Source organism: Ilyonectria robusta (genome assembly GCF_021365365.1).
Source record: "Ilyonectria robusta strain PMI_751 chromosome Unknown BGZ61scaffold_7, whole genome shotgun sequence".
NCBI classification, from domain to species: Eukaryota; Fungi; Ascomycota; class Sordariomycetes; order Hypocreales; family Nectriaceae; genus Ilyonectria; species Ilyonectria robusta.
This window is the reverse complement of record NW_025764441.1, coordinates 217156-241685: the sequence shown is the minus strand read 5'-3', so window position 1 is coordinate 241685 and position 24530 is coordinate 217156. Positions and strand designations below refer to the sequence as shown.

Sequence of the window (24530 nt, the reverse complement as noted above, 5' to 3'; positions counted from 1 at the left end):
GTAAGCTCGTCAACGTAACCCCTAATTCTCATTCGATTCGTGTTATATATCTCACTGTTAGACAAGTAATGGATCTTCTATTCTTTTGTTCAAGCGACACAGCCTTCGACCGCCTTTCAATTCTTGCTCATGGCTCTAACACCGCATCCTGACGGCTCCACGCCACCCAAGGAGACCCTTTCGGAGGTCCAAACTAGTCCAGCAACCGATTCTCTAGACTCCAACGCCCCGCTTGGGGATAGAACTGAGAATGAGACGGACAGTCCTTCAACGGAAAAGGCAAAGAAACCCGCCTTCAATCGAGACTGGCGCTTCTGGATGATCATGGTGACGCTCGTCATATCGACTCTCCTCTCGTCCCTCGAATCTACCGTCGTCATCACCTCTCTCCCCACAATCGTAGGCGACCTCAAAATCGGAAGCGACTACATCTGGATAACCAATGTCTACTTTCTAACCAGGTGAGTCCCCCGCAGCTATGTCTGCAGTGCTACTTGCTAACACGCCACAGCGCATGCCTACAGCCGCTGTTCGGCCAGCTCTGCAACCTCTTTGGGCGGAGAAATGTCATGGTTAGCATCTTTGCGATATATACCTTGGGCAGCGGCATCTGCGGCGGGGCCAATGGCGCGGCCATGCTGATTGCTGGTCGGGCAATCCAAGGCATCGGAGCCGGGGGAGTCGCTGTAGCTGGCGATGTCATCATGTCAGACCTCGTTCCCTTGCGGTACAGAGGCAATTATATCGCCATTCTTCTTCTTGTTGCAACAGTTGGGTTCGCCGTCGGCCCGTTCATCGGAGGCCTTATTGTGGAGAGGACAACCTGGAGATGGGTGAGTCGTTAAACCGGACGCGAGGATATATTCGCTAACCAGGCCTGACTTAGATATTTTATCTTAATCTCCCCCTCGGAGGAGTAGGTATGGTGATTGCTTACATGTTCCTCAACCTCCAATGGGATCGAGAGGAGTCCACAATGTCCAAACTTCGTCGCATCGACTACGGGGGCAACGCCATTCTCTTTGCCGCGAGCGTCTCAATTCTCATCGCCCTGACCTGGGCCGGCCCCATCTACCCGTGGGCCGACGCGCGAATCCTCGTGCCGCTCTTTTTAGGAGTCGCAGGCCTCGTCGGGTTCGTGCTCTATGAAGGATCTGGCATTCCGATCGACCCTGTCATGCCCATCCGGCTCTTCCCCCACCGCACAGCACGCATCGTCTACTTTCAGACGTTTCTCAACTCGGTTCTCATCATGTGGTGCTATTACTTCCTCCCGCTTTACTTCCAAGGAGTCATGATGTCGTCGCCATCGAGATCGGGCGTGCAGATGCTTCCTATCGCTCTGATTGCAATCCCAGGAGCCGCAGTATCGTCGCTGATGCTCTCTAAATGGGGCAAATACAAGCTATTACACATGATTGGCTTCTTCCTCCTCAGTCTGGGCGGAGGAATGCTCGCCCTCCTCAGCGACGACAGCCCTGACGCTGCCTGGGTCCTCATTCAATTCCTTCCCGCCATCGGCTCTGGCTTCTTGCTCAGCACCCTGTTGCCGGCCTTCCAAGCCTCAACCGAGGAGATCGACCAAGCTGCAGCAACCGGGACGTGGTCATTCATCCGCACCTTTGGCATGGTTTGGGGAGTCGCCGTGGCGGGGACAATCTTCAACACCTATACCAAGCAGTATGCGCACCAGATTGACAACGAGATGGCGCGAGAGCACCTGTCCTCGGGCGACGCCTACGCGAGTGCGACGAGGGACTTTCTCCTTCAGTTTGAGCAGCCCGTCCGGGACCAGATCCGCCACGTCTTCATGTTGTCGCTGCGAAAGGTATACGCCATCTCTGTTGCCTTTGGGGGATTGGCATTTTTCCTGGGGTTTTTTGAAAAGGATGTCCCGTTGCGAAAGGAGCTTGAGACGCAGTACGGGTTGGAGGAGAGAGAAGGACAAGGAGCAGGTCTGATCTAGAGAGACCAAGTCATGACGGCTCAATTAATTCCGCCACCTGGACTTTGCATAGAATAGAAACTGTACACATTAGATTAATTACATCAAAACAGCCATCTCCCTCTGTAATACCAATTGCATCACTTGTACATGGATCGGAATCCTCGACAACCACCCGCAAGTCGGCACCCAAAGAAGCCTCCGAAGAGCCCCACAAAATCCTCCGAACGGACCCAGCTCCGACCCCACCACGAACACGGCGCTGTGGTCTCACCCACCGGAGGCATCCGCATTGCGCAACGCTTCCATCAACTTGATTCTCCTACTCTCCTCCTCTCTCGCGATTGAGTCGTCACCAAGGCCTCTCCTCAGAATGCGCTCTCAATCGCCCACCCCGCATCCCAACCAAGTCCGGTCCGCCTGCGAGCGCTGCCGCCGCCAGAAACTCCGCTGCTCGCGTCCGGCCGCCGCCTCGGCCTCTTGCGCGCGATGCGCCCGGCTCAGCCTACCGTGCCAGCCGGGCCCGCAGCGTCGCATCGGCCGGCCTCTGAAGAAGGACCTGGTGCTGCGGAAAGCCTCCGGTTCTTCTGACACGGCCGTCAGCCTGGATGTGCTGGCCGACAGTTGCCCGGGCGGCGAGATACAGTTCCTCGAAGGCCTTCTCGATGATACTGTGCCCGCCACCGAGTGGACCACGGCGTTTAACTCACAGTTTGGCTCCGGCTGCTCTGAGACGGTCGGCTTTCCGTTGGAGATCTGGTCTCCCATCCAAGAACTGGAGCTGCCGTCCTACGAGCACCAGCTGATCCTGCCAACCAACACCCACTTCGAGGCACTGTCGCGGCTGAACGTGGACATTCGCAAGGGCTTGGAAAACATAACGCGCTTCGCAGTCCAGCCAACCTTTGAAGACTTCATTTGCACGCCTCACACCGACATGGACGGCTACAAGAATGTCCAGTTGCTCATGACGAATGGCCAAGCATTCTTAGACATCATCATGGCTCTCCACCGACAGCTCGGCACCCGGTCCGTGCCGAGGCAAACGCGTCCCCCATCTCCGAATCCCTTCGCTTTGGCGCTGGACTCTTGTTTCACCACGCCAGCGAAGCCTTCATCAACTGAAACCACCCCTGATGATGATCTGCCCGAGTCCACCACACACGACGCCCCAACCATGCTCCTCGTCATCTCCTGCTACGTCCAGCTCATCAAGCACATCGAGATACTCCTGGATATCGTATACGCATCCATCAACGACCCGAAATCAAGCCCCATCGGCCGCGCCCCCATGAGTTACGCCGATGTGCCCATTGTTCAGCCGTCATCCCAGTTCATCCTCTTCTGCGAGCTGGTCTGCCATGTTGTTGCGCAGATCAACCTCGTCCTAGGGCTCCCGAGCGCATGGTCTGGTCGAAGCGCCTGGACCGGTTTGTTGCGCCCTCAGAGGTATCGGAACCTGGTGAATGCCGAGTTGGGTGCCGTGGATGGATCATGGACAACACGTCCAGCAAAGGTGTTGGAGAAGACGAAGATGACAAAGGAAATGTTTGTCGAGCTTGCCATGATGGGGCTTGATGCATGATCTGGCATCCCCCCGTCAAACAATCTCCAAGCAAAGGTTAGTGATAGGAAGCAAGTTTTGTCATGCCAGGCTGAAGGAATGAGGCCTAATAGCCGATTCAGGCCGGGTTCTAATCATGGAACACAGTACACATTGCGACAAAATACAGAGATTAGCAAAAGAAGTACTCTGGCTATAACTAGAGACAATTACTCGAAGCATCAAGAATTGAATCAGCGCCAGGTCAATTTGGTGGGCGTAAGTATAACTCTACTCTAACGCATTCTAAAACGCATAATGATAATACCACCGAAACCTCAACCCCCTTTTACAAAAGAAATCATGTCTGGCCGTCTCATCGTAGTAGTGTACATCCATAGAACCTTCCAACGTCATCCCTAAACTCCAAGCGGGAAATCCAGAACTCAAACTAATCATCGTAGAGGTGCTGTAAAGGTGAACTCATACTCATTTCCTTCTGAAACACCAAACACGAACGGGAAAGTAGCCTTCAACTCAGTTGGGGCATTTCCTATCGTCAGAGCCGATGTTATTTGAGGAGAATGCCGGCTCCTCCAAGTAGGGTGCTCTTCGCAAAAGGCTCGCTTGTTGCGACCCTTCTTGATCGGTGTAGTTGGTGCCTTCCTCATCTCTGTACGGCGTCCAACAGTCCACTCGCAGGCTAGTACTCCGAACTTGACCTTTTCTGGGTTTTTGTGACAACTGAGCTTGCTTGTCTTTGCGTACTTGACGTACCGATCCTGCAGCCACGACGTTGTCTCAAAAACCTTGGATTTAACAGTCCACTCTTGGTCATCAACTTCGAAGTATGTCCTGTTTCCACCCTCGAACTTGCCCGGTGTCCTCTTGCCTAGATCTCAAGTCAGCTTTACTTCAACTAAAGTCAAGGGGGGACTCCACAAACCCTTAATTTTAGTCCCGGCCGCAGCTCCTGCACAACTGCTTTCTTGCCCATCTTCACTCATGGACTTGCGCAGAATGAGATAGTCGACAAAGTAAAAGTGCTCGAGGTTTGGCAAATATCGTGCGAGGAGCTGATAAAGGTGCTTCGGATACGCGACTCTATCGGGTGTGTTGTGTATCTGCCCACAAACCGAGCAACGGGTAGGCGAATGCTGTTCATGCCACTTGTGACAGTAGCGAACGGCAACTTTGCGGATTCTCTCAAGTCCTGGGCATTGAATAGTCTTTGTGAACTGGAAGCCATCTTCGAAAACATCCTGGGGGACGTATTCCAGAGATACAATGTCCGAGGAGATGTCAAGGCTGATCATCCGGCCACCACCCAGCTTGAGAGTGGTTGGTCGAGTCATCAGATGCTTGACGACATTCGCCGCCTCGTTACAAGTAACGGACAGCTTGGTGATTTCCTGGTTGAGTGTCGTGTAGTACGAAATGTCCGCTTCCGGGCTTGGATATAGTGGCACCAAGCTCGCACAGTGAGATACGGTCGGGTGCACTTCACGCCTGACCTCCAGGGCGATGTCGTCGTTTTCCTTATCCTCGTCGCTGCTATCCTCGGAGTCGGTATGAAGAGGGTCCATGCTCTTGGTCCACCACCTCCCACTGATTTCGGCGGACTGGATCTTGAGGAAGTGCATGCCAGGTGTCGAGAGCGTACATTCCCAAATCTGATGGCGGATCTCGGCGGGGAGACGGGCAAACGGCGAGAAGTCGCGACAGTCGTCGGGGATCTCGAACTTGATTTCTGAGTCCATCGTCGGGGACAAACGAAGGTCAAACTCCTCGCTAGGAGCGTCTCGGCGTTGGACCATGGCGCCAGTCTGGTTGTCGACAGCAAAGTCGAGCGAGTTCATGGCTGGAATGCCGTGTCTGGGGCGAACTGGCAGCTCGGGACCAGGACGCAGGCAGGCAGGCCGGGGACAGACTGAGACCCGAGACTCAGGTGGAAAGGAGAGTGAGGATACAGAGTATCGGTGCTGGTGAAGTTATGATAAAGGAATGAGGTTGAGAAGGAGAGCCGCATCACGGGGTCGTTGTTCAGGCAGCTGAGGTGGGGTATCGAAGCCCAGTAGGCAGGCGCCTGTCACGGTCCAGTCACGGTGCTGTTATTAAGCGACACTATGCCGTTGAATCGCACAAACGGCTGAAAGTGGCTGTTAGGGTAAGAATGTTTGCACGAAATTGACTGGTTGCTGTTCCAATTAGTGAATTTTAGGGGAAATAGCGGTGGTTTAGCAACATCGCTTCCAGTGAATCAATCACTACTGCCCTCCGTACCCATGTAGTGAGGTGTTGCTGCCTTGCGCATTGGGCTACGCATCCACCCGATTGGCGTCCAATTCACGCGGTTTCCGTCCGTCAAACTCGGAAACACCACCATGACGCGACATGGCGGTAATGGGGACATTAAATCATGCACTGCATTAAATTAGTCCAGAAACCTGCGGCTCTGTGCTGCGGAGAGTGAGCGTGATGCACAGCCCCATGTCTGGACCGTGGCGTCCTCAGCCAGCATACCGGGCTGAGACGAACGTCGATGGCGCAGCAACCCAACCCTCAGAGAGCCTCGCCAACTAATGCAATCGACATCAGCTAAGGAATACTCGCCTCTAATCCAATAGGAACTCTCCGTTTTTCGAACAGCTGGCGGCCACGAGAACTCCTCTCTCTATCCATCACTCTCCGATTGGCGCTTGTGCCAAACCTTGCGTGTCTCTGCCGCCATCACCACAAAACGTGTCACCCTCACAATCTCAGTTACACCAGGCAGGGGCTCAGCACGAGGGCGGCGGCGCCATCGCCGTCATTGTCGCAAAGCCAACGGAAGAAACTCGGGTTCCTAAACAACACGTCATTTGCACCATACCGACTGCTGGGCCTCCTCGACTCCTCGAGAGGCGAAGGCAACCATGCCGCTGGCGGGACTGAGAGACGGGCGACGCAATGATGCCATCGTCGACCAGCCTAGATCCCCCACTCTATAAGGCGCCCGGGGCGACGTCGATCATCAAACCATTCTGACGTCCATGTTCCACGTGCCCGTACAATCCTACCTCCCGGGGGCGTGTGTCGTTGATAGTCCTAGGCAATTAGCCTACCCTCAAGACATAGTTTGCACATCCATCCGTCTCCTGGCGGCATCCGTTTGCCTCTACCGGTCGTCGGGGTAGTGGAGTAGGCCCCTCCTCACCCCCGGTAAAGCCCCCGAAGATAGGGAGCTTGAGGGGCGAAGAGGATTGGGGGACAAGAGACAACATCGTAGTCGCATGGACACGCGGCCCCACTGACGGCCAAAAAAGACGTCATCTCATCCGGATGTTTCTTCAGCAAAATGTAAAAAATCTGGAAAAGAAAAAAAAAGGCGACCCGTCCTGGGCAAATGGTGTCATGTTGGAGTCTTGTTGAGGTCCAGACGGGCCTTTCTATGCGACCCCGGTTCTATGTGCCAGCGGCGGGGAGGGAGGGACCCCTATTATGACATCATGTGGGGCGCAATCGATAAGCTCATGCTTACCCTCCTGACGGGACCAAGGGTTCGGGCATGGAAAGGCCAACCGCCACGCTATGAGATTTTGGGGTAGCTGTTGAGAAATCTTTCGTGCTTCGGCTTCTCGTGTGCTACCCCCATTGACTATAGATTCTGGGAAAGATCCTTCGTCGCATGCATCAACTAGTACAATGATCCGCGGCTGCACATTGTGAAGGGGCACCAGAAGCTATCATGACACCTGGGAGCTTGGGAGGAGCTTGGCAAGCTTTGGCTTCATCCTCGGTCACATCTACCCCTCCCTCGCCGCGTCCCCAGCGTCAACAGGAGGAGAGGAAAATAGCTCAAATCAATCATCGCAGTCGAGCTCACCTAGCTAAGTGATCTACATCGCCACCCAAGCGCCAACGCTCTGCCTCGCGGTGAGTGTGGTGAGTGGCCCGAGTTGCCTCACGGCAGGAGACAAGGGTCCGGAAGGCAACCGAACTACCCCGGGACTAAGTTTTGCGTGGACTCTCATTCACTCCCTGTATTAGTGAGCGAAAAGAAGTGAGTCGCGAACCACGCGGCTTCGGCCTTGTTCCCTCAAGCCCACGGAAAATCGAGATTGGTGCCACAACGGCGGAGCACTGCCATGCGTGGCCACGCGCAGGCGTTGAGGTCATCGGCGATTGCTCTCATGTCAAAGTCGAGACCGCCCACCCCCCCCCCCCCCCCCCCGGGAGGACCCACTATCTGTCGTCATATCTTTAGAAATTGATGGGGGAAAAAGGCATGTTCCGGCCGGCCTCGACCCATTCATCTGGCTCGCATGGCTTGGGTGGTTCCCTGAGCTGAGGCGTTGCCTTCGGTGCAGCGTCCATCTGCTTGACCCTGGACGGGTTGGGTGGTGGCAGGGAGGGGACCGCAAAGCGTGGAATCCCCCCGAGCCCCCGAGCCCCCTTCACACATAAAAACCTGCTTGTGCCCACACTTGGCTGCTTGGATCTGCGGCTGTCTCACTATCACAATCGAAACAATCTCGCAGCTGCTATCCTTGGCTTCCCCCAGGGTTGGCCCTTCCTCGTCCCTCTCGAGCCTGAGGTGGTGTCGTTAGTGCAGAAGCTCCATGTAAGGCGATCCAGTCGGGTCTGACCCTTATGATGCAATTCCCGACGCTGCGGTTCCGCTACCCAGCTGTGCTCGCGCTCAGCTAGGGGCTCTTCAGCGCTCTCTTCCAGGCCTCATCCGCTAACAGCCCTACTAGATTAGCGATCTTGGCTTCAGCCCTACGCACCTGGGCGCCCGCATTCTCCACCAGCACCAGCGCCCATCATCCCCTCACGTCGCTACGAACGGCCCTGAGCACGCTCGAATTAATTGCTCGAATCCAGCCACCCGATGACCAGGCCCTTATGGACGGCGTATCATCCACCGGCGCGGTGCGCTACATAAATCTTCTTGAGTGCGGGCTCACCACATCCCAGTCCCCGTTACTTGTTCTGGCGATGAGGACCAGACCAGGCGCGTGTAATACCGTGCACTGGGCCGGGCTTCGTGCAGTCGCCGAAACAATAAACAACTTCCCATCCAATGCCTCTGGGAGAAGTCGAGAACTAATGCAGTGATGTTCCGCCCGTTTCAGAGCTGAATCCGGCGCGGACAACCAAGCCCAGCCTCCCAACCCCGCCTCTGACAATCCCAACCATATCCTCGTGTGCGTCCCTGTAGATCGCCAGTACAGCGTCAGTCGCTACACTCAGCCCAGCGACTATCTAGCTTTGGGCCATTCCGACCGCAGCCTCCGTGCTCCCCCAGGGCTTGCTCCGCCACAGACTAGGCGGGAGAGCATTCAGCGCATGAGTGAGATTCTCGGTGCCCTCGAGGGCCAACTTCAGTCCTCTTCTGCATGATTTGATGGCGGAGGGGGACTGCTATCGAGTAAAGATTTACTAGTGAGTTAGCTCCGGCTACCGCCATATCTCCATCCCCAACTCACCTTGCGTCTAGGTAGTCTCTTCACTGCGTGGGTATTGTTGTCGCGTGCTGCATGAGAAGGATGAGCGAGATGCTAAACGGCCCGTTCGTCATCCAGCCAAAATTTGTTTGCCTGATGACATGGCGATGCCAGACTTGATTAATTGCCCCAATAGATGGATTGCATGTACACTACGCCGCGTTCATCCACCCGCTCCTTGTTCACCATGTGCTTGATCTCCCATGCCAGCCACGTCGCGCTCGAGCCAGCCACGGCGAACGTATCGCCCGGAATCACCAAGATTTAGTAGTCCACATACCGCCTTTGTCGGCGCAAACATTTTACACTTCCTTGGAGTTTGAAATCAATGATGAGTTGCACACAAACCCCTAACATCTCTCATCGACAGACTACCCACCCGCAGGCCCACATCTGTATCAAAATAAATTGGCAGCTTTCAAATTCCCATCTTACGCGACGAGATCCGGATGCGCCGGAGTCGTAATGCACATGTATTGTGGACGGCACAGTTCTGGCCACGATGCCGACCAACTGCATCGCTCATTTAGCTACGGACTGGCGGCCTAGTGTGTTGCCCGGATGGAAGGGGGAGTTTCTGGCAGCAACTTGAAGTAAATAAGGTCCCGATAATCGAGATAGATTTGGATGTATTTTTCTGCTTCATTTAGGGACGTCATGCTTATTGCATGTATTCCGGACGTAAATATGTGCCGGTGGGAGTCTCAAAATCGCCGGTCACAGTTGGGTACCAGCCCTGACTTCTGTCCAACGCTTGGAATTCACGAGGAGAATGCTCAATGGAAAGTAAGCCTGGAAAACCACTGTAAATTAACGCGCATAACGGCAAACCCACAGTATCTTCACCCGGGCTCCCATTGCACCACACCCGTCTAAGTCCTGCTACAGGCATGGCACCGCAGAACTTGGAAGCATGGGCAGTACGAGGTGCTGTCCAGATGTTTCAGCCTTGGGCACGCTCATGTAAAGAGCCTGATACGTCTTGGCCCATGGCTGAGCCGTTCGGGTTGGTGTTACATTGGGCGCCGTGGGATCCCTGACCCGCGATAACCAAGGTAGCCACGACCGAAGACACGTCAGACACGCCATGGGCCTACTGAAGCCTCTAGTACAATGCGATCATGCTCTGCCGCCGGGTGGGATCCATTAGCAACAGGATGTTCGATCCATCTGCATCGTTTCCGCCGGAGCATGCGGCCCCCGGGACAGGGGACAACTTCGTACCAATTGCTGGCTGCCCGTTTCCAATTCGTCCTCGGCGCCTGTTCTGTGACTCGGCTCACATTGGCATCCCATCATGAGGTGGCAGTGCCAGCTGCAGCGCTCGGCCCAGCGCGGTGTGCGGTGAAAGACCCCAGTCGATCAAGTTACCGGCGCATCTCAACCGTCAATAGCCAGCTAAAGTGAGTACTCGACAGCCACGCCTCCAAACATCTCCTTTCATTTGACAAGGTAGTCTACGCCACATACCCGTCCCTTGACAAATTGGAAATACACGAACGCACTCTTCCTTGTGGAATTGTTGAGAACGTTGTCCACGTCACCGCAACACCCTGGCCGGGTTGATTTCTCATTGCTTTGTTTCTTGCCTCGGTGGAGGGGGAATTGACTGCTGGCAAAGCAAACACAAATTGTGGCGGCGCCTCCTTGGAGCGTCCGATAGAACTACACGTTTGGACGGTTTTTCCACTTGGAACCTTCAGAACTAGCCGGTAAGTGGCAGCCTTGATTGGCCGGTCATTGCTGGAACTGGCAGATCAGCCAGGGTCGTCAGAGAGCTCATGCATGTGTGGGGCCTATGGCCAAGCGTGCCCAGTAGGGAGCCAGAGGGCGCATAATCAATGAAGGTCGGCATCTTGCAGATGGCTACCGGCGGGATACACTAAGAATGGGCGTGCCACTAAAGTCAGCCAGCCGAGAAAGCATTGCAGCCGTCGAGCTTAACCTAATGCGCCAAATCCCGCCCTTTCTCCAGTAGTATTTTCTATCATCAGGATGTTGATTGGATACGCAGTATGCAGTACACCGAATTCAATGCCGCTGATGATACAGTACATCAGTATGTCGGCTACGTGCAGGATTATGAAGTAGAATATCGGTACCTATGCAGGAGATTGGCGTGCATGCGACATGGTATCCTGGACGCCACATGCACTTGCGGGGACATCAAGTATGTAGTTCATCTCAGCATTCACCTTCCACGTCCCTCAGCAGTCAAAGGCCATTTCCTACCGCTCCAACTGCCGCGCCGATGAGCCCATTGGTTCGCAATGTGCCCTAAACGACGATGATATGAATGGCTCTTGGTATAAAGATAGCTGGGAAACCCAGCCAAAAACCTGGACCCAGCCTCAAGGCCATCAGAGCACCTTCTACTTCTCCACGAGGGCCTTATATCAACGGATCCTACCAAACCCCACCCATCCAATCATTCAAAAAAAGCACCTCCCTCCCTCCCTCACTTACCTGTGTTTATGATGTCGACACCCATTCAATCGTAAGACCAATTCCCCTTCCGCCATACTTCCACCACATCCACTGCTCTACACTCCCTCAGACAGCCCTCACGATTTTTCCTCCGCCGTTGCTGATGCTCATTACCGAAGCAGTCCAGGGCGTGTGACCTTTACGTCGGTCCCAATTGACCCCACCTTCTCCCTCCGGAAATCCCTGGCCCAAGTCGTCGATCCTCACCACCGTCCACCACCAGGATTTCGGCCGCCGCTCACTGTCTCGGCTTCAAAAAGGCGGATGGAGAAGATAATAAAAGAGTTAGATGGGCCATTAAGGTGACAAAGATTTGATAGCCTATATGCAGTAATGCTAAGGAGAGCCAAAGGACCAAAGCACTTTTGAAAGCTGGGTTCGGTGTGTTTAGTCTCTCGTCCAGCTCACGGAGACAAAAGTCGGTTTCGTCTGATCCCAATCCAATTCCAGCCATATTTTCACGTCACCTGTCTGGTTGTCTCAATTGATTACGCTGTCCGACGGTGCTGCCTTGGGATAGACTATACCGCGTTTGTCGTCAAAGTGCACTTGTCGACACAGCGCATCCACACAGACCTGAGTATCCCATGCCACACCTCGCGGCTAAAGCGACCTGTGTTTTGTGTAACGTGTAACACCGAGGTGACGAGGTGAAAAATTTCACGTTCTTAGCTTTGCATAATGTAAATTCCACACGGTTGAAAGCTGCAACAGACCCGAATTGGATGATGGAGAGAGACTGGGGAGCCGGCTGGCACACAACGCAGTGTATTTCACAGGCTGATTGGATTCCTCATCATTATCTATGATGCTGGATTACGGTGGTGACACAGGCCCCAAGGAAAGGAGACGGGTCCCGGGAGTAAGGAAGCAAACGGGACGGCGCGGTAGCCACTCGGCACTCCTCCGCCGTGCTGACGGCCTCGAGGGTCCGAGGTGCGCGGACTAAATCATAAATCATATTTAGTATTACAATTCTCGGGCGAGGCAACCAAGGCCAGGGCCGAGCGCGAACACGAAGCAAGGACACTAACAGGAGGCATCCAAGGCTAGGGGGGGACGCAAGCTGACCCGGCTGCATTTGCATTCCCCAACGAATCAACAGGCCCTCGAGCATACAAGCCTGGCGAGAAGCACCGAATCTGGATGTGCTCCTTGTGATTTGAATGTGCCGTCGCCTGATATCCGAATTGCTGGCCGAGCTACGCGGCGCAATGTAGATAATCAGCTACGGGATGACATTACACGAGACCGCCCACACAAGCAACTACACATTGACTCATGTCTCACTTCTGGCACCCACGCCACGTCTACATCTCCGTACAGTTTACATCTCAATCCAACAATTGCGTGGAGACCCCATCTTTCGGCGATAATGGCCAGCTGGTTCATTATTCAGCGGGCCCCGCCGTCGCATCCACTTCTACGGGGAAGATTGGCGGCCACGCTTCTGATTATCTCCGAGATCGTCCCGCCAAAGCTTCTTTTTGGCCCCACAAATCCGGGGTTGGCTGACGCCAGCCATCGTCTCAGTGATGGGATGGCATCATTATCCAAAGCAGCAAGGCAGGGGCGAAGCCGGGAATGTTTATACGATACGAGTTCAATCAGGACGGACATATATAAGACATGTCAAATCCCTTGAATAAATAGAACTGCAAGCATCCTCCAAACGTCCTCTGCACACTATCAACTATCACCATGTCCAAGTACAACGCCAAAACCTCCATCCACGAGCTCGTCTCCGACTACACCCAAATCATCAAGGGCAAAACCATCCTCACCACTGGCGTGACTCCCAACAGCCTCGGCCACATCTTCGCCTCCGCAGTCGCGGCCGCCTCCCCCGCGCTGCTCATTCTCGCCGGCCGCAACCCCGCCAAGCTCCAGCAAACGGCCGCCGCCATCGCCACCGCGCACCCGGGTGCCCAGACGCGGAATCTCGTCGTCGACCTGTGTTCGTTGGCGTCTGTGCGTAAGGCGGCGGAGGAGGTCAACGCGTGGACCGATGTGCCGAGTGTCGATGTCGTCGTGAACAATGCAGGTGTCATGGCCGTCGACTTCGCCCTCACGCCAGATGGTTTCGAGACGCAATTTGCCGCGAGTCACATCGGCCACTTCCTCCTCACCAACCTCATCATGGACAAGATCCTGGCTTCAGAATCCCCCCGCGTAGTCAACGTCTCCAGCGACGGCCACCGCCTCGGTCCCATGAGGTGGGCAGACCCTCACTTCAGTGTAAGTCATCTCCCCGCCCCCAACCCAACTACAGTCAGAACGCTGACCGTCTTAGAATGGGGAAACTTACAACAAGTGGTACGCGTATGGCCAGGCCAAGACTGCCAACAACCTCTTTGCCCTCTCTCTTGCCGACAAGCTTAGCAAGCGCGGCCTTCACGCCTATAGCCTACACCCAGGTGTCATCATGACGACCAGTCTAGGAAACCACGTGGACGATGGGTTTGAATCCCTCGGTAAGCATCCCTCGAATAAGCTAGACCTAAAAGTCCTGACCCTCTTTAGTCACCACAGATCGGCTCCTGGGCAACAAGGAAGGCTTTCAGGGCGAGTTTGATGTCGTTCCGGTCGAGGTCGGCACCGCGACGCACGCGTTTGCTGCCTTCGATCCCAGCATCTTGGATCAGAATGGTGCTTACTTGATAAAATGCCGAGTCGCAGATCCCTACGTTGATACGCTCAAGCCATGGGCCACGAGTTCCATCGAGGCCGACAAACTTTGGGAACTGAGCGAGAAACTTGTTGGTCAGGAGTTCAAGTATTGAGCTGAAGGAGAAAGGCACCCTTATGTATCACTGTAGCTCGCAATACCATGTCATCATCTGGCAATCCCACCATCTCCAACGTAACTTTCGCCTCAACCGCGCCAAGAACCACGATAACCTTACACTCCACTCCATCGACGCTAGAAACCGTTTGAGGGTCTCAATTAACAAAGAGTTTATTTCTTCCCGCAAGCCACATTCCCATCCCAGGAATACGGGTCGGTCCCTAGCCGCATATTTGTCTCACTGAGCGGTGTAAGTTGATAGGTGCCCGTGCCAAGACCACATTCCAAACACGATGCAGGTCATAATAAGCTCATCAGGTCCCACTCGCCTTGGAGAGGCTCAAAGCTCACATGCAACGTGAATTTCGGGTCTCGGTTGGTGATTGGGTTTCGAATGGTAAGCGAACCGCGGGGCGATGTTACGCTGCTTCCGCGTACAACAGGGACCCAGGGATGCAACAATGTGAGACAAGCATCGAGACATGGTTCAGAGCTCGGTGGATGGGTAGTATTGGTGTCGCGGGTACAAGGCTTATGTTAAACTGAATCGGCAGAAAATCTTGTCAAGATACCGGACTCGTATTTGGGCTGTTGACCTCAAAACATCTCTATACGCAAGGAGAGGGCTTGGCGAAATAGCATGAAACCCAACCAGCACCATCCTCCCATTGCGTTGTCCCCAACGCCTCTATCGCGCTCTCATAAGCCAGCGCATATATATAAACAAAATCAATCGCCTGTGGAGGCTTTTCCCATTCCAAGACGCCGTTAAATCACGCTTCATATCCACAACGTCATCATCGTCATCAGCAGTTGACCCTCGCCACCGGCCCCCATTCTTGTAGCACACTCGGCTCTTGCACCGCCATGCCCTTGCCGCTCAACCACGCACGGCATGCTTCAAAGTGCGCATACTCCTTAGGGTTGTATCCCCGCGATCCGCGCATCTTGACGTCGGTCACCTGAAGCATACCGCGTCCCGCCGCGTCTCGCGCGTGCACGTTAGCGCCATGCTGCACAAGCGTCCGCATCGCCAGCTTGCGACCGCACCGCACTGCGATATGTAGTGCCGTCTCGCCCGCGCGGTTGCGGGCGTTGACCTCGGCACCCGCAGCGATCAGACGGGACAAAATCTCCGGTCCAGTCTTGTAGTCTTCGTCCTCGGGGAGCTGGGCGGCAAAGGCCATAAGCGGGGTGTTGCCTTCGCTGTCGTAATGGTTGGGGTCGACACCAGCCTGAAGAAGTCCATCGAGGAGTTGGAGACGGAGATTCATCTTCTCAGTAGATGAGTCTAAGTCTCGGGGCTCCTGGTTCTTCTTGCGCTTCCTATCAGCACCGTCGAATCCATACCTCTTCACTATGCTCGAGTAGCTGAGCGTTGCAGCGGCAAGACAGTGCAAGCCATTCCGCCCATCCGCATACTCCTCACCGGGCTTCACGGTAGCGGAGCGAACAAACGCGACAAGCTCTGACTCTTTTGCGACAGCGGCATCAGCGTACATTTCTGGCGTAAACGTGAACTGAGAATCGGACGGCGGTGGATCAAGGTCCATCCTCTGGGTGTAAATTCGGTTGAATCCCATCATCGGCTCCAGCTCGGGTCGGGGGGTCACGTTGAATGCGTCGCGTTTCATGTATTTGGCCAAGTCGTAGCTCGGCGCAATCTGGTTGAACGTACTGCGAGGGGCGTCGTCCGCAAGTAGAATGTGGAATATGGTTCGTCCGTAGTGATCCCGGGCATTGATGTCGACGCCCTTCAGGGTCACCAGGATGAGCAGCTGGGAGAGCATGATGGGGTCCAGGAAGCAAGAGCTATGCAAGACATGAAGAAACGTCTGGCCAGCCGTGTTCCTCGCATTGAGGATGGGTCCGCATCGGTCAGAGTTGATGACCTCCACGAGATGCTGGGTTGCTCCTCGGGCGGCTAGGAAATGAAGAATCGAATTGTCGAAGCCATCTACAACACCCAAATCAACACCATCAGTGCCGCTCATGAGAAGCCGTACAGCATCGGGGTTCAGGCCATTCGCAGTGGTAAAAGGCGAGTCCATGATCTCGGTCTGGGCGAAGCATAGGCAGGATCTTTTGTGGTGTTGCTCAGCCTCTTGGAAACACGGGGGCTGCTGCCCGACAAGGTAATCGAGATTCAAGAAATCGCCAGGTAAAAAGTACGGTCTGTTGGGCAAAGTCGGGGGCGCATCATCGTCGCTGAGCCAGGAGCTGTAAGCGGCCCCAACGTCTGAAACGGGCGACATACTCTCTGCGCGGTGGTTGATCGGGGCCGTGAATCTCTTGACGAGTAGCTTAACAGTCCGAATGTAAGGCTCCGAGTAATCCGCTAGCACGCGCTGGAGGGAGCCCGTCGTTCCTTGCGTGCCCTGGGTCGACGAGGACATAAAGGTCGTCCGGCGAAGAAATCGGCTCAAGGGGCTGTTGGAATCCTGGTCATTCGATCGATGCGCCTGTCTCGAGTTCTGTCTCGAGGCCTGCCTTTGAGCGACGTAAGGTGCCGCCGGAGAGGGTGTAACGGGAGGAGGGAATTGGTGAAAGGGCGGGACCTCGAGAGTGGTCGGGCTCGTGCCGGTCTCTCTCTTCATTGACGAGTTCGGGTCCGGGTTGAGGAGTGGCGGATCGGAGGCGGCGTGGGGCCGTGCGGATGTTGAACCGCGACTCGAGAGCGATCGGGTCGGTGAAAGGGCGAGTTCATTCAATCGGCGGCCCATGTCGCTTTCGCTTCGAGGGTGTAGCCATCGAGGCTCTTTGTCGAGGAGGCCGTTGATTTTCTTGTTGGCCGATTCCTTCCTACAAACACGCAGTGCATCGGTCAGCGGGGAGCTTCTCATGGATGCGGGGATTGAAATGCGCGGCAGCATTTGGCCGGGAGTCATTTGAGGGGCACGTACCCAGGAGCGGCTTCGGGAGACCTAACATGCACGACCTCGATGATCTTCTGGAGGGGCAGTGTGGTGTAGAGATAGAGGCGCGAAACCTTGCGCTGCGACGAGTTGTTCCACAGCGGCGGGCGGCCGGTGTTGGTATTGTTAGAGCCGGAGGGCGAGGCGGACGAGAATGGAATCCTCAGCGCCGAGGGCGAGGACGAGCCGCCGCCGTTCATGCCGGGCGACGATGAAGAGTCCAGCGTGGGTTGGCGATGGTGGCAAGGGCGATGTTTCGACGTATTGGCGATTGGTTAATCAGCCAGATGCACCGTCCCGATGACTTGTAAATGCAGGACAAGCGCCATCACGAATGGGAGTGGGCGACGGGGCTGGACAGGTTATAAGGCGCATGGCGCCAGTTGCAAGGCGACGGGAGGAAGGTAGGGCAAGGTGGTAGCTAGCAGGTGGGACGGTGGCAGGTGCCATGCGGGAGGTGGCAGGCGGCAGGTGGCAGGCGGGAGGAAGGAGCAGAAAATCCACATCCGGCAAAGCTGGCCGCGGACCACGGTCGCATGGAGGCAGTGAGACAGGACGGGCAGGCAGAGTGGTGAGCACCGGGAGGGGAGGGGGATGCGACTGGGACGAGTGAGACGTTGGGTGTAAGACCTGTGTGACCGCGTGCCAGGTGAATGGCCTATGACGCTATGCACAATCATGGCCCCCAATTCCTTGGATCCAGCCACTGGTGGCCTCCCGTTTGCTGCAGTTGGGTGGCATAACTAGGGCGCTGGGCGCGACCTCCAGAGGGAACCTACAGCGGGCATCAGGGCGAACGGTGGAGGAGGCCTGGACGGTGGATAACGGCCTCCAGGAATCGGGCCTGGGAGGGTTCCCGAAGTAGAGAACCGCTCGGTCTGACCCGACGCCAGACCTAATCGCCTCCAGCATCTGAGCCGCCGTCAAGCATGGAAATGCACAGCACAGTCACGCTTCCCCTCATTGCACTCATACCCTCGTGTTTGTTTTCCTCCGTTTTTGCACTTCCACACAAAATCCGCCCGGAGACGTTGCTGCGCCTCCCCTACCAGATCGCAGCCGGGAGGCCTGGCTGCGCCGTTTGCCTAACCAGATGTTCGCCACATCTCGTCCCCCTCCTCTTTGCCTTGGCTGCGCTTGTGTGCCAATGCCGTGTTTCCCGGGGCCGAGAGCTAATGCCAACGCACAGGTTTGGCATGGCAGTCGAGGCAATTCCGAGCTCCCATTCGGCACACTTTAATCGTGCATATCGAGGCTATTTCGGTAGTGACACTGTTCGTCTGGCGGCTCCAGAGTGCAGATTCAAACGCCACGACCTGCAGGTAAGCGCCAACCTACCATCTGAGATCTAACGTCACACTCAGAAAAGGCCTCCCCACCTCCACAACCCCCCGAAACTAAACATTCAATTAATCAGATCGTCAATCACATAGCCCCATTTACGAACATCAACATCTTAAACTGGTGGCCTCCAGGTTTCACCAACGTTCTGATCGATCGAGAGGGAATAACAGAGGCGCAGGATATCTCCGCGTGGCTGTACGGCGTGTGGCGCATTACTCCGACTCCAGTCGAGCCAGCACACCTGGGCCGGCCATGTTTGCACAGCCACGCAAGGCGTCCAACCAGGCATCCACCACATTTCACCTCCCATTCACCTGGTCACCCATCCATCTTTGCGGCATCGCCTAGTGTCCCCGTTCAGTCATTGTCCTCGCTAGCTGCCCACTCCCATTGTGCTGGACTTCATGCGGGCCATAAGGCAGAGTGAGTCGTTAACCTATCACAACAATGACCGGCTACCCATGAAGAAGACAACGCATGCAATCTCCGATTATCTCTTACCATCCAACGATATCGAGCCATCTCATTTGACAAGGAAAACGTACCCCATGTCCGTAGCAGACCCAGGTCTAATCGCAAGAAATCAACAGTCTCCCAATAGCGTCTCCACTCTGCCTTTCCACCTCGAGTTAAAGACTCGATAAAAAAGTGAAACCAGGCTATTTCCATTTGGGTAGCCTCTGCTGGGGCATGACCTCAATTCTTCCCAAAGATGATACAGGCGAAAGTATAGGTTTTCCTCATGACGGCATTCTTGAAAGTCATAGCCTGAATTACGACTCTTGACCGCAGGTATTTCGATACCCACCTCATTGCGAGGTGTACAGTAGATCATTGGAAGAGCAAGGAGGCACGTACCGACAGATTATGTCATCACCCGGTGTCAATCCTAAGTCATGACCCTCAAGATCGAACGACAATGCACTTTACTTGGCAAATAGCCCGATCCCTTCGATTCATATCGAGCAAAGTTATCGATCAAACAGTTTCATGGTCGAGATAACGGCGCTTACACCACGTGGAATTTTTACCATCGTCGGAGAATTTTGACTTCCCGACCCACGACCCGGGAATGTGGGAGAATCATTGACGCGCCAACGAGCCTACCGTAAGACATAGAATGTGCAGCATTGAGACAGCAGGGTGGAAAGAATCAGATCCAGGAACAGGTTTCAATAGCAAACGGTCTTCTTCATAGAGGAGAGGTAATGAGTTACCAAAACAGATTAACCAAATTCATATCTATCGAACATATGAGATTATCACAAGCCGCGTAAGAGTACGAAATTCTCTCCCAAAAAAAAAACTCATAACCATTCTCCTCTTGGCCAAGCCAAAGTCGTCTAATTCGTACTATGTACATAGTGAAGCTTATTATATGTTTTAAAAATCAGTCAAAGGAAATAATCCACCCAGATCCATTTACAGGAGGACGGCAACGATACCGGCCGCGGCAGCGACCATCTCGAAGCCACCGACCATGCGGGCAGCGGCGCCAGTGACATAAGTCGGGGCGGCAGTGCCAGTGGCCTCGGAGCCAGAGCCGGTGGTGATGGTGGCAGCAGGGTTGCTGGGAGCAGCGTACTCGCCACCAGTCTTGGAGGGAGCGGCGTACTCAGAGTCGCTGCCAGAGACAGCAGCGGCGGAGGGAGCCTCGTAGCCGGCAGAGGTAACAACCACGACCGTGGAGTGCTTGGGGATGTAGGTCGTACCGGTGGGGTAGACGGTGGTGGTGACACTGCCGTAGGGGCAGTTGTGGACATCAGCAGGGCAGGTAGTGATAGTGTAGGTCTGGGTGGTGTAGAGGGTGGAAGTGATGTGACCCTCGGGGATGAAGGGAACATTGGTGGCCTTGTAGCCACCCTCAGTGACGGGGCAAACCGTGGTAGAAACAGCAATCGTCTCAGTGGTAACGCTGCCAACGGGGCAGTCAGTGACATAAGACGGGCACTTGGTGATAGTGTAGGTCTTGGTGCTGTAGATGGTAGAAGTGGTGTACTTCTCGCCACCATAAGAGGGAGGGTTGGTGGGCTTGGCGTGCTCCTCGGTGACGGGGCAGATGGTGGTGGAGATGGCAATAGTCTCAGTGGTGACATGGCCGACAGGGCAGTCGGTCACGTAAGAGGGGCACTTGGTGATGGTGTAGGTCTTAGTGGCGTACACAGTGGAAGTGGTGAACTTCTCGGTCACGGGGCAAACCGTGGTGGAAACGGCAACGGTCTCAGTGGTAACGCTGCCGACAGGGCAGTTGGTGACGTAGGACGGGCACTTGGTGATGGTACGAGTGGTGGTCTCGTAGAAGGTGGAAGTGGTCATCTCCTCAGTGGTGGTGGTGGTAGCATGTCCTCCAGAGCCGCTGCTGGTAGTCTCGCCAGAGGTGGTGGTGGTCTCGGTAGCGGTGGTCTCAGTGCCAGAGGCGGTAGAAGCAGACTCAGTAGCGGTAGTAGACTCAGACTCGGAACCAGTGGTGGTGGTCTCGGAACCGGTGGCGGTGGTGGTCTCAGTCTCAGAACCAGTGGCAGTGGTGGTCTCAGTCTCGGAACCAGTGGAGGTGGTCTCAGAGCCGGTTGCGGTGGTAGTCTCAGTCTCAGAGCCGGTGGCAGTGGTGGTCTCAGACTCGGTACCAGTGGTGGTAGCAGTCTCGGTGCTGGTGGTGTCCTGGCCGCCGGGAGTGGTGGTAGTGGTGTCCTGACCACCGGGGGTGGAGGTGGTAGTAGCAGTCTCGGTGCTGGTGGTGTCCTGGCCACCGGGAGTGGAGGTGGTGGTAGCGGTCTCAGTGCTGGTAGTGTCCTGGCCACCGGGAGTTGAGGTGGTAGTAGCAGTCTCAGTGCTGGTAGTGTCCTGGCCGCCAGGGGTGGTGGTAGTGGTATCTTGACCAGCAGGAGTCGTGGTGGTGGTAGCAGTCTCGGTGCTAGTGGTGTCCTGACCACCGGGAGTGGTGGTAGTGGTGTCCTGACCTCCGGGAGTGGTGGTAGTGGTGTCCTGGCCGCTGGGGGTGGTGGTGGTAGTTTCTTGACCAGCGGGAGTAGTAGTAGTGGTGTCCTGACCACCGGGAGTGGTGGTAGTGGTGTCCTGACCTCCGGGAGTGGTGGTGGTGGTTTCTTGACCAGCGGGAGTGGTGGTAGTGGTGTCCTGACCTCCGGGAGTGGTGGTAGTGGTGTCCTGGCCGCCGGGGGTGGTGGTGGTAGTTTCTTGACCAGCGGGAGTAGTAGTAGTGGTGTCCTGACCACCGGGAGTGGTGGTTGTGGTGTCCTGGCCGCCGGGAGTAGTCGTGGTGGTGTCCTGGCCGCCGGGAGTTGTGGTCGTAGTATCCTGGCCACCAGGGGTAGTGGTGGTAGTGTCTTGACCAGCAGGAGTGGTAGTGGTATCCTGACCGCCGGGAGTAGTAGTGGTGTCCTGACCACCAGGAGTAGTGGTAGTATCTTGGCCGGCGGGAGTTGTGGTCGTAGTATCCTGGCCACCAGGGGTAGTGGTGGTAGTGTCTTGACCAGCAGGAGTGGTGGTAGTATCCTGACCACCGGGAGTGGTGGTAGTATCCTGACCACCGGGAGTGGTGGTAGTATCCTGGCCACTGGGGGTGGTAGTGGTGGTGTCTTGGCCGGCAGGAGTAGTAGTCGTAGTATCCTGGCCACCGGGAGTGGTGGTAGGAGTAGACTCAGGAGTCGTTGTCGTGTCTTGACCAGCGGGGGTGGTGGTAGTAGACTCGGCAGTGGTGGTGGTGCTATCACAATCATCATCATCGGGAGTTGTCGTGGGAGTGGTCTCAGATGTGGTTGTGCTGTCACAGTCCTCATCATCGGGGGTTGTGGTAGGAGTAGCCTCGGTAGTGGTTGAATCGCAGTCCTCGTCACCGGGAGTAGTGGTAGGAGTGGTTCCGGGAGTAGGGGTCTCATCACAATCCTCCTCGTCGGGAGTGCAGTCGCAAGCCGAGAGGGCGTAATCCTTGGTGCCGCAGTATGAGAGAGCCGTCAACTCGGCTGAACGGCCGCACTCAGATGACTGCAGCTCCGGGCAGATGGTCTCCGAAGAGTGGACATAGTTGTAGCAATCGTCAATAACGCACGCATCCCCGGTGTAGATTCCGCGAGGGGCCGAGGCCGAAACCAGGCCGACGGCGAAGGCGCCGACAATGAAAGCGCTCTTCATTTTTGAGTGAGTGTCGTAAAAAGAGCAAATAACGAATGGACTGCGGGTAGTGACTCAGAGGTAGCTGAGAAACTGATACTCCGCGATTAGGAACGAATGTATTAATGAAGGTGGTGGGAAGAAACAGAAGAGAGGGAAGAAGGACAAATGGTCGGACGACGTTCCTTAAATGGATATGACGGCCAGCACCTGCATTCGACTACCGATTCGGTGCATGGGGCGGCGTGGGCATCTCTCCTGTCCCTCTCCCCATCTTCCTCGCCGTTGTCAGCCAGCAAGTGAGGAAGAAGCCCTGGCGTGTGCCTGCGGGTGCGTTAGCCTGGGCCGCTATCGAAGCAGCAAGAAGGCGTACCAGGGTGCGGATGGAGTTCCTAGCCCAGATCGGGATGATACGAGCAAGCGTAAATGACCCGCCGGTGCCGTGAGGCCGGATGCCCAGGCTGGTGGGGCCTCAGCCCAGTGTGGACGGAATCCTGGTGCATGCTGGGTTGAGGAGATGAAGTTGGTTGTGAGAGGGAAGCACAGCGTTGTGCGCGCCTACGCCGTGCGAGGAGAAAAAGAAAGGTGGGACCGCGCCATTGGACCCGCCCAATGGCGCCTAGTGGCTGTGTGGCTGGCGCCGTTGTCTGATCTCAGCCAACCCCTGCCCCGACCCCTGACTAACAGCAAGGGCCCGTTGCCGCCGTGTCCGAATTAGGGCATAGCATTCGCGCCCTAGGGCAGCTAAACTAGACGGCTGCAGGCACAAACCGTGGCGTTTTTCAGCGTCGTCCCAGTTGTGCACAGCAGATTAACGGGTTTTTAGCGCTCATTCGGGGCGTCGCTAGAACGTCACTGATGGAGCGCCGGAGGGGGGGAGGCGTTCTATAGTGCCTTGTGGTGCTCCTGGCAGGCGCCATGGCAATGAAGGAGGCAAAAGCTCTCTGTCAACCGGCAGCTCACTCGGGCTTGGAATCGTAGGTTGTGTGCAGGCGGTCAGGCCAAAATTTGCCAAGAAAATAACACAAGAACAACATCCTTGTAACCTCGAGCCATGATGCCAACACTTGCTCGTACTTGCTCTTGGCTTTTTCTGCATATGCCCGCCCTGTGTGTGTGTGTGTGGTGCAGTGTTGACAGTCGGGCGTTCTCTGCGGCTCGCCTCGCACCTAAACACGCGGACATGCGCCAGCCGGCAGCCGCAAAAAAGCCCCCGTGTGTGTGTTCATCTCCCGGCGCCCGTCAGCTCAGAGATAAACCCCCCTGCACAAGTTCTTCCTTCGCCCTTTCCGTTATTTTTAGGCCTCTCCCTCTCGGAGCATTGTGAGGACGGGTCCCGGGAGATGAAAGGTGAGATCGGTGCAGATTAGCCTGCGCCTTGCTTCGAAGGGCTGATGGTATCTTGAAGAATGATACCGAATAGAGGATGCCGAGACGAGCACGTCGGGATGGGACCCCGACGCCTCTCAGCCGCTTTCAAAACTGCCGATCCCTTCTGGTCACAACACTACTACGTAGTCCTACACACAATCTTCAACTCTAACCGTCATCGGTCGGGGCTCGGCAGCGAAAATAGATATTCGCAAAGAGGCGGTTCTCTTATCGCCTCCCCCCCTCATTGTGCCCATCTGCCCACCTCGCAGCGTCACCGGATCGACGATCAGTTCGATGCTTCAACGCGAGCACTGTGTAGGTGGAAGCTCTTCGTGTTTGTCCCCACGGCTCCTGCAGAAACTTCCCTACCCAAGCCGAATTTTCACTACCTGTTTTCGTATCTCGTAAGCTGTAAACCTCTCGATTCTTGCCCGACCACTTAGATGCGTATGACGCCTTGTCACCTTCCCACTAGCATCCGTCGGGCTTCATCAGGGTCCTTGCTAGCCGGAACTGATAT

The 24530-nt window shown here is 55.5% G+C and overlaps 6 protein-coding genes across 6 annotated transcripts; 3 read left to right on the top strand and 3 right to left on the bottom strand.

Annotated features, from left to right (window-relative positions):
• Nucleotides 1–30: 30 nt before the first annotated feature.
• On the top strand, nucleotides 31–2044 carry BGZ61DRAFT_574014 (major facilitator superfamily domain-containing protein; the record flags this gene model as incomplete). The annotated part of the gene is made up of 4 exons (XM_046256145.1): nucleotides 31–461; nucleotides 512–833; nucleotides 887–1955; nucleotides 2040–2044. Exons 1-4 carry the CDS (start codon nucleotides 130–132, stop codon nucleotides 2042–2044), a joined length of 1728 nt encoding a protein of 575 aa, XP_046105839.1. The 5' UTR covers nucleotides 31–129.
• A 274-nt stretch (nucleotides 2045–2318) lies between these two features.
• BGZ61DRAFT_530839 (uncharacterized protein) lies at nucleotides 2319–3530 on the top strand (the record flags this gene model as incomplete). Its single annotated transcript, XM_046253619.1, has 1 exon — nucleotides 2319–3530. One exon carries the CDS (start codon nucleotides 2319–2321, stop codon nucleotides 3528–3530), a length of 1212 nt encoding a protein of 403 aa, XP_046105838.1.
• A 413-nt stretch (nucleotides 3531–3943) lies between these two features.
• BGZ61DRAFT_348980 (uncharacterized protein) lies at nucleotides 3944–5248 on the bottom strand (the record flags this gene model as incomplete). The annotated part of the gene is made up of 2 exons (XM_046240113.1): nucleotides 3944–4380; nucleotides 4435–5248. The coding sequence occupies 2 exons, from the start codon at nucleotides 5246–5248 to the stop codon at nucleotides 3944–3946; spliced, it is 1251 nt and encodes a 416-aa protein (XP_046105837.1).
• Nucleotides 5249–12272: 7024 nt separating this feature from the next.
• Nucleotides 12273–14247, top strand: BGZ61DRAFT_530837 (uncharacterized protein; the record flags this gene model as incomplete). Its single annotated transcript, XM_046253618.1, has 4 exons — nucleotides 12273–12326; nucleotides 13118–13702; nucleotides 13758–13938; nucleotides 13988–14247. 4 exons carry the CDS (start codon nucleotides 12273–12275, stop codon nucleotides 14245–14247), a joined length of 1080 nt encoding a protein of 359 aa, XP_046105836.1.
• A 453-nt stretch (nucleotides 14248–14700) lies between these two features.
• On the bottom strand, nucleotides 14701–17692 carry BGZ61DRAFT_207436 (uncharacterized protein). Its single transcript, XM_046237974.1, has 2 exons — nucleotides 17156–17692; nucleotides 14701–17054 (listed from the first exon to the last, which is right to left on the bottom strand). Exons 1-2 carry the CDS (start codon nucleotides 17365–17367, stop codon nucleotides 15059–15061), a joined length of 2208 nt encoding a protein of 735 aa, XP_046105835.1. The 5' UTR covers nucleotides 17368–17692; the 3' UTR covers nucleotides 14701–15058.
• A 2241-nt stretch (nucleotides 17693–19933) lies between these two features.
• Nucleotides 19934–22657, bottom strand: BGZ61DRAFT_476285 (uncharacterized protein; the record flags this gene model as incomplete). Its single annotated transcript, XM_046248787.1, has 1 exon — nucleotides 19934–22657. One exon carries the CDS (start codon nucleotides 22655–22657, stop codon nucleotides 19934–19936), a length of 2724 nt encoding a protein of 907 aa, XP_046105834.1.
• Nucleotides 22658–24530: the final 1873 nt, after the last annotated feature.

Bases quoted from the DNA above. Each gene is read 5' to 3' on its own strand.
- BGZ61DRAFT_207436 (XM_046237974.1), bottom strand. From the start codon at position 17,367: ATGAACGGCGGCGGCTCGTCCTCGCCCTCGGCGCTGAGGATTCCATTC. The intron at 17,055-17,155 runs GTACGTGCCCCT...GCGTGTTTGTAG, and splicing joins TCTCCCGAAGCCGCTCCTGG to GAAGGAATCGGCCAACAAGA.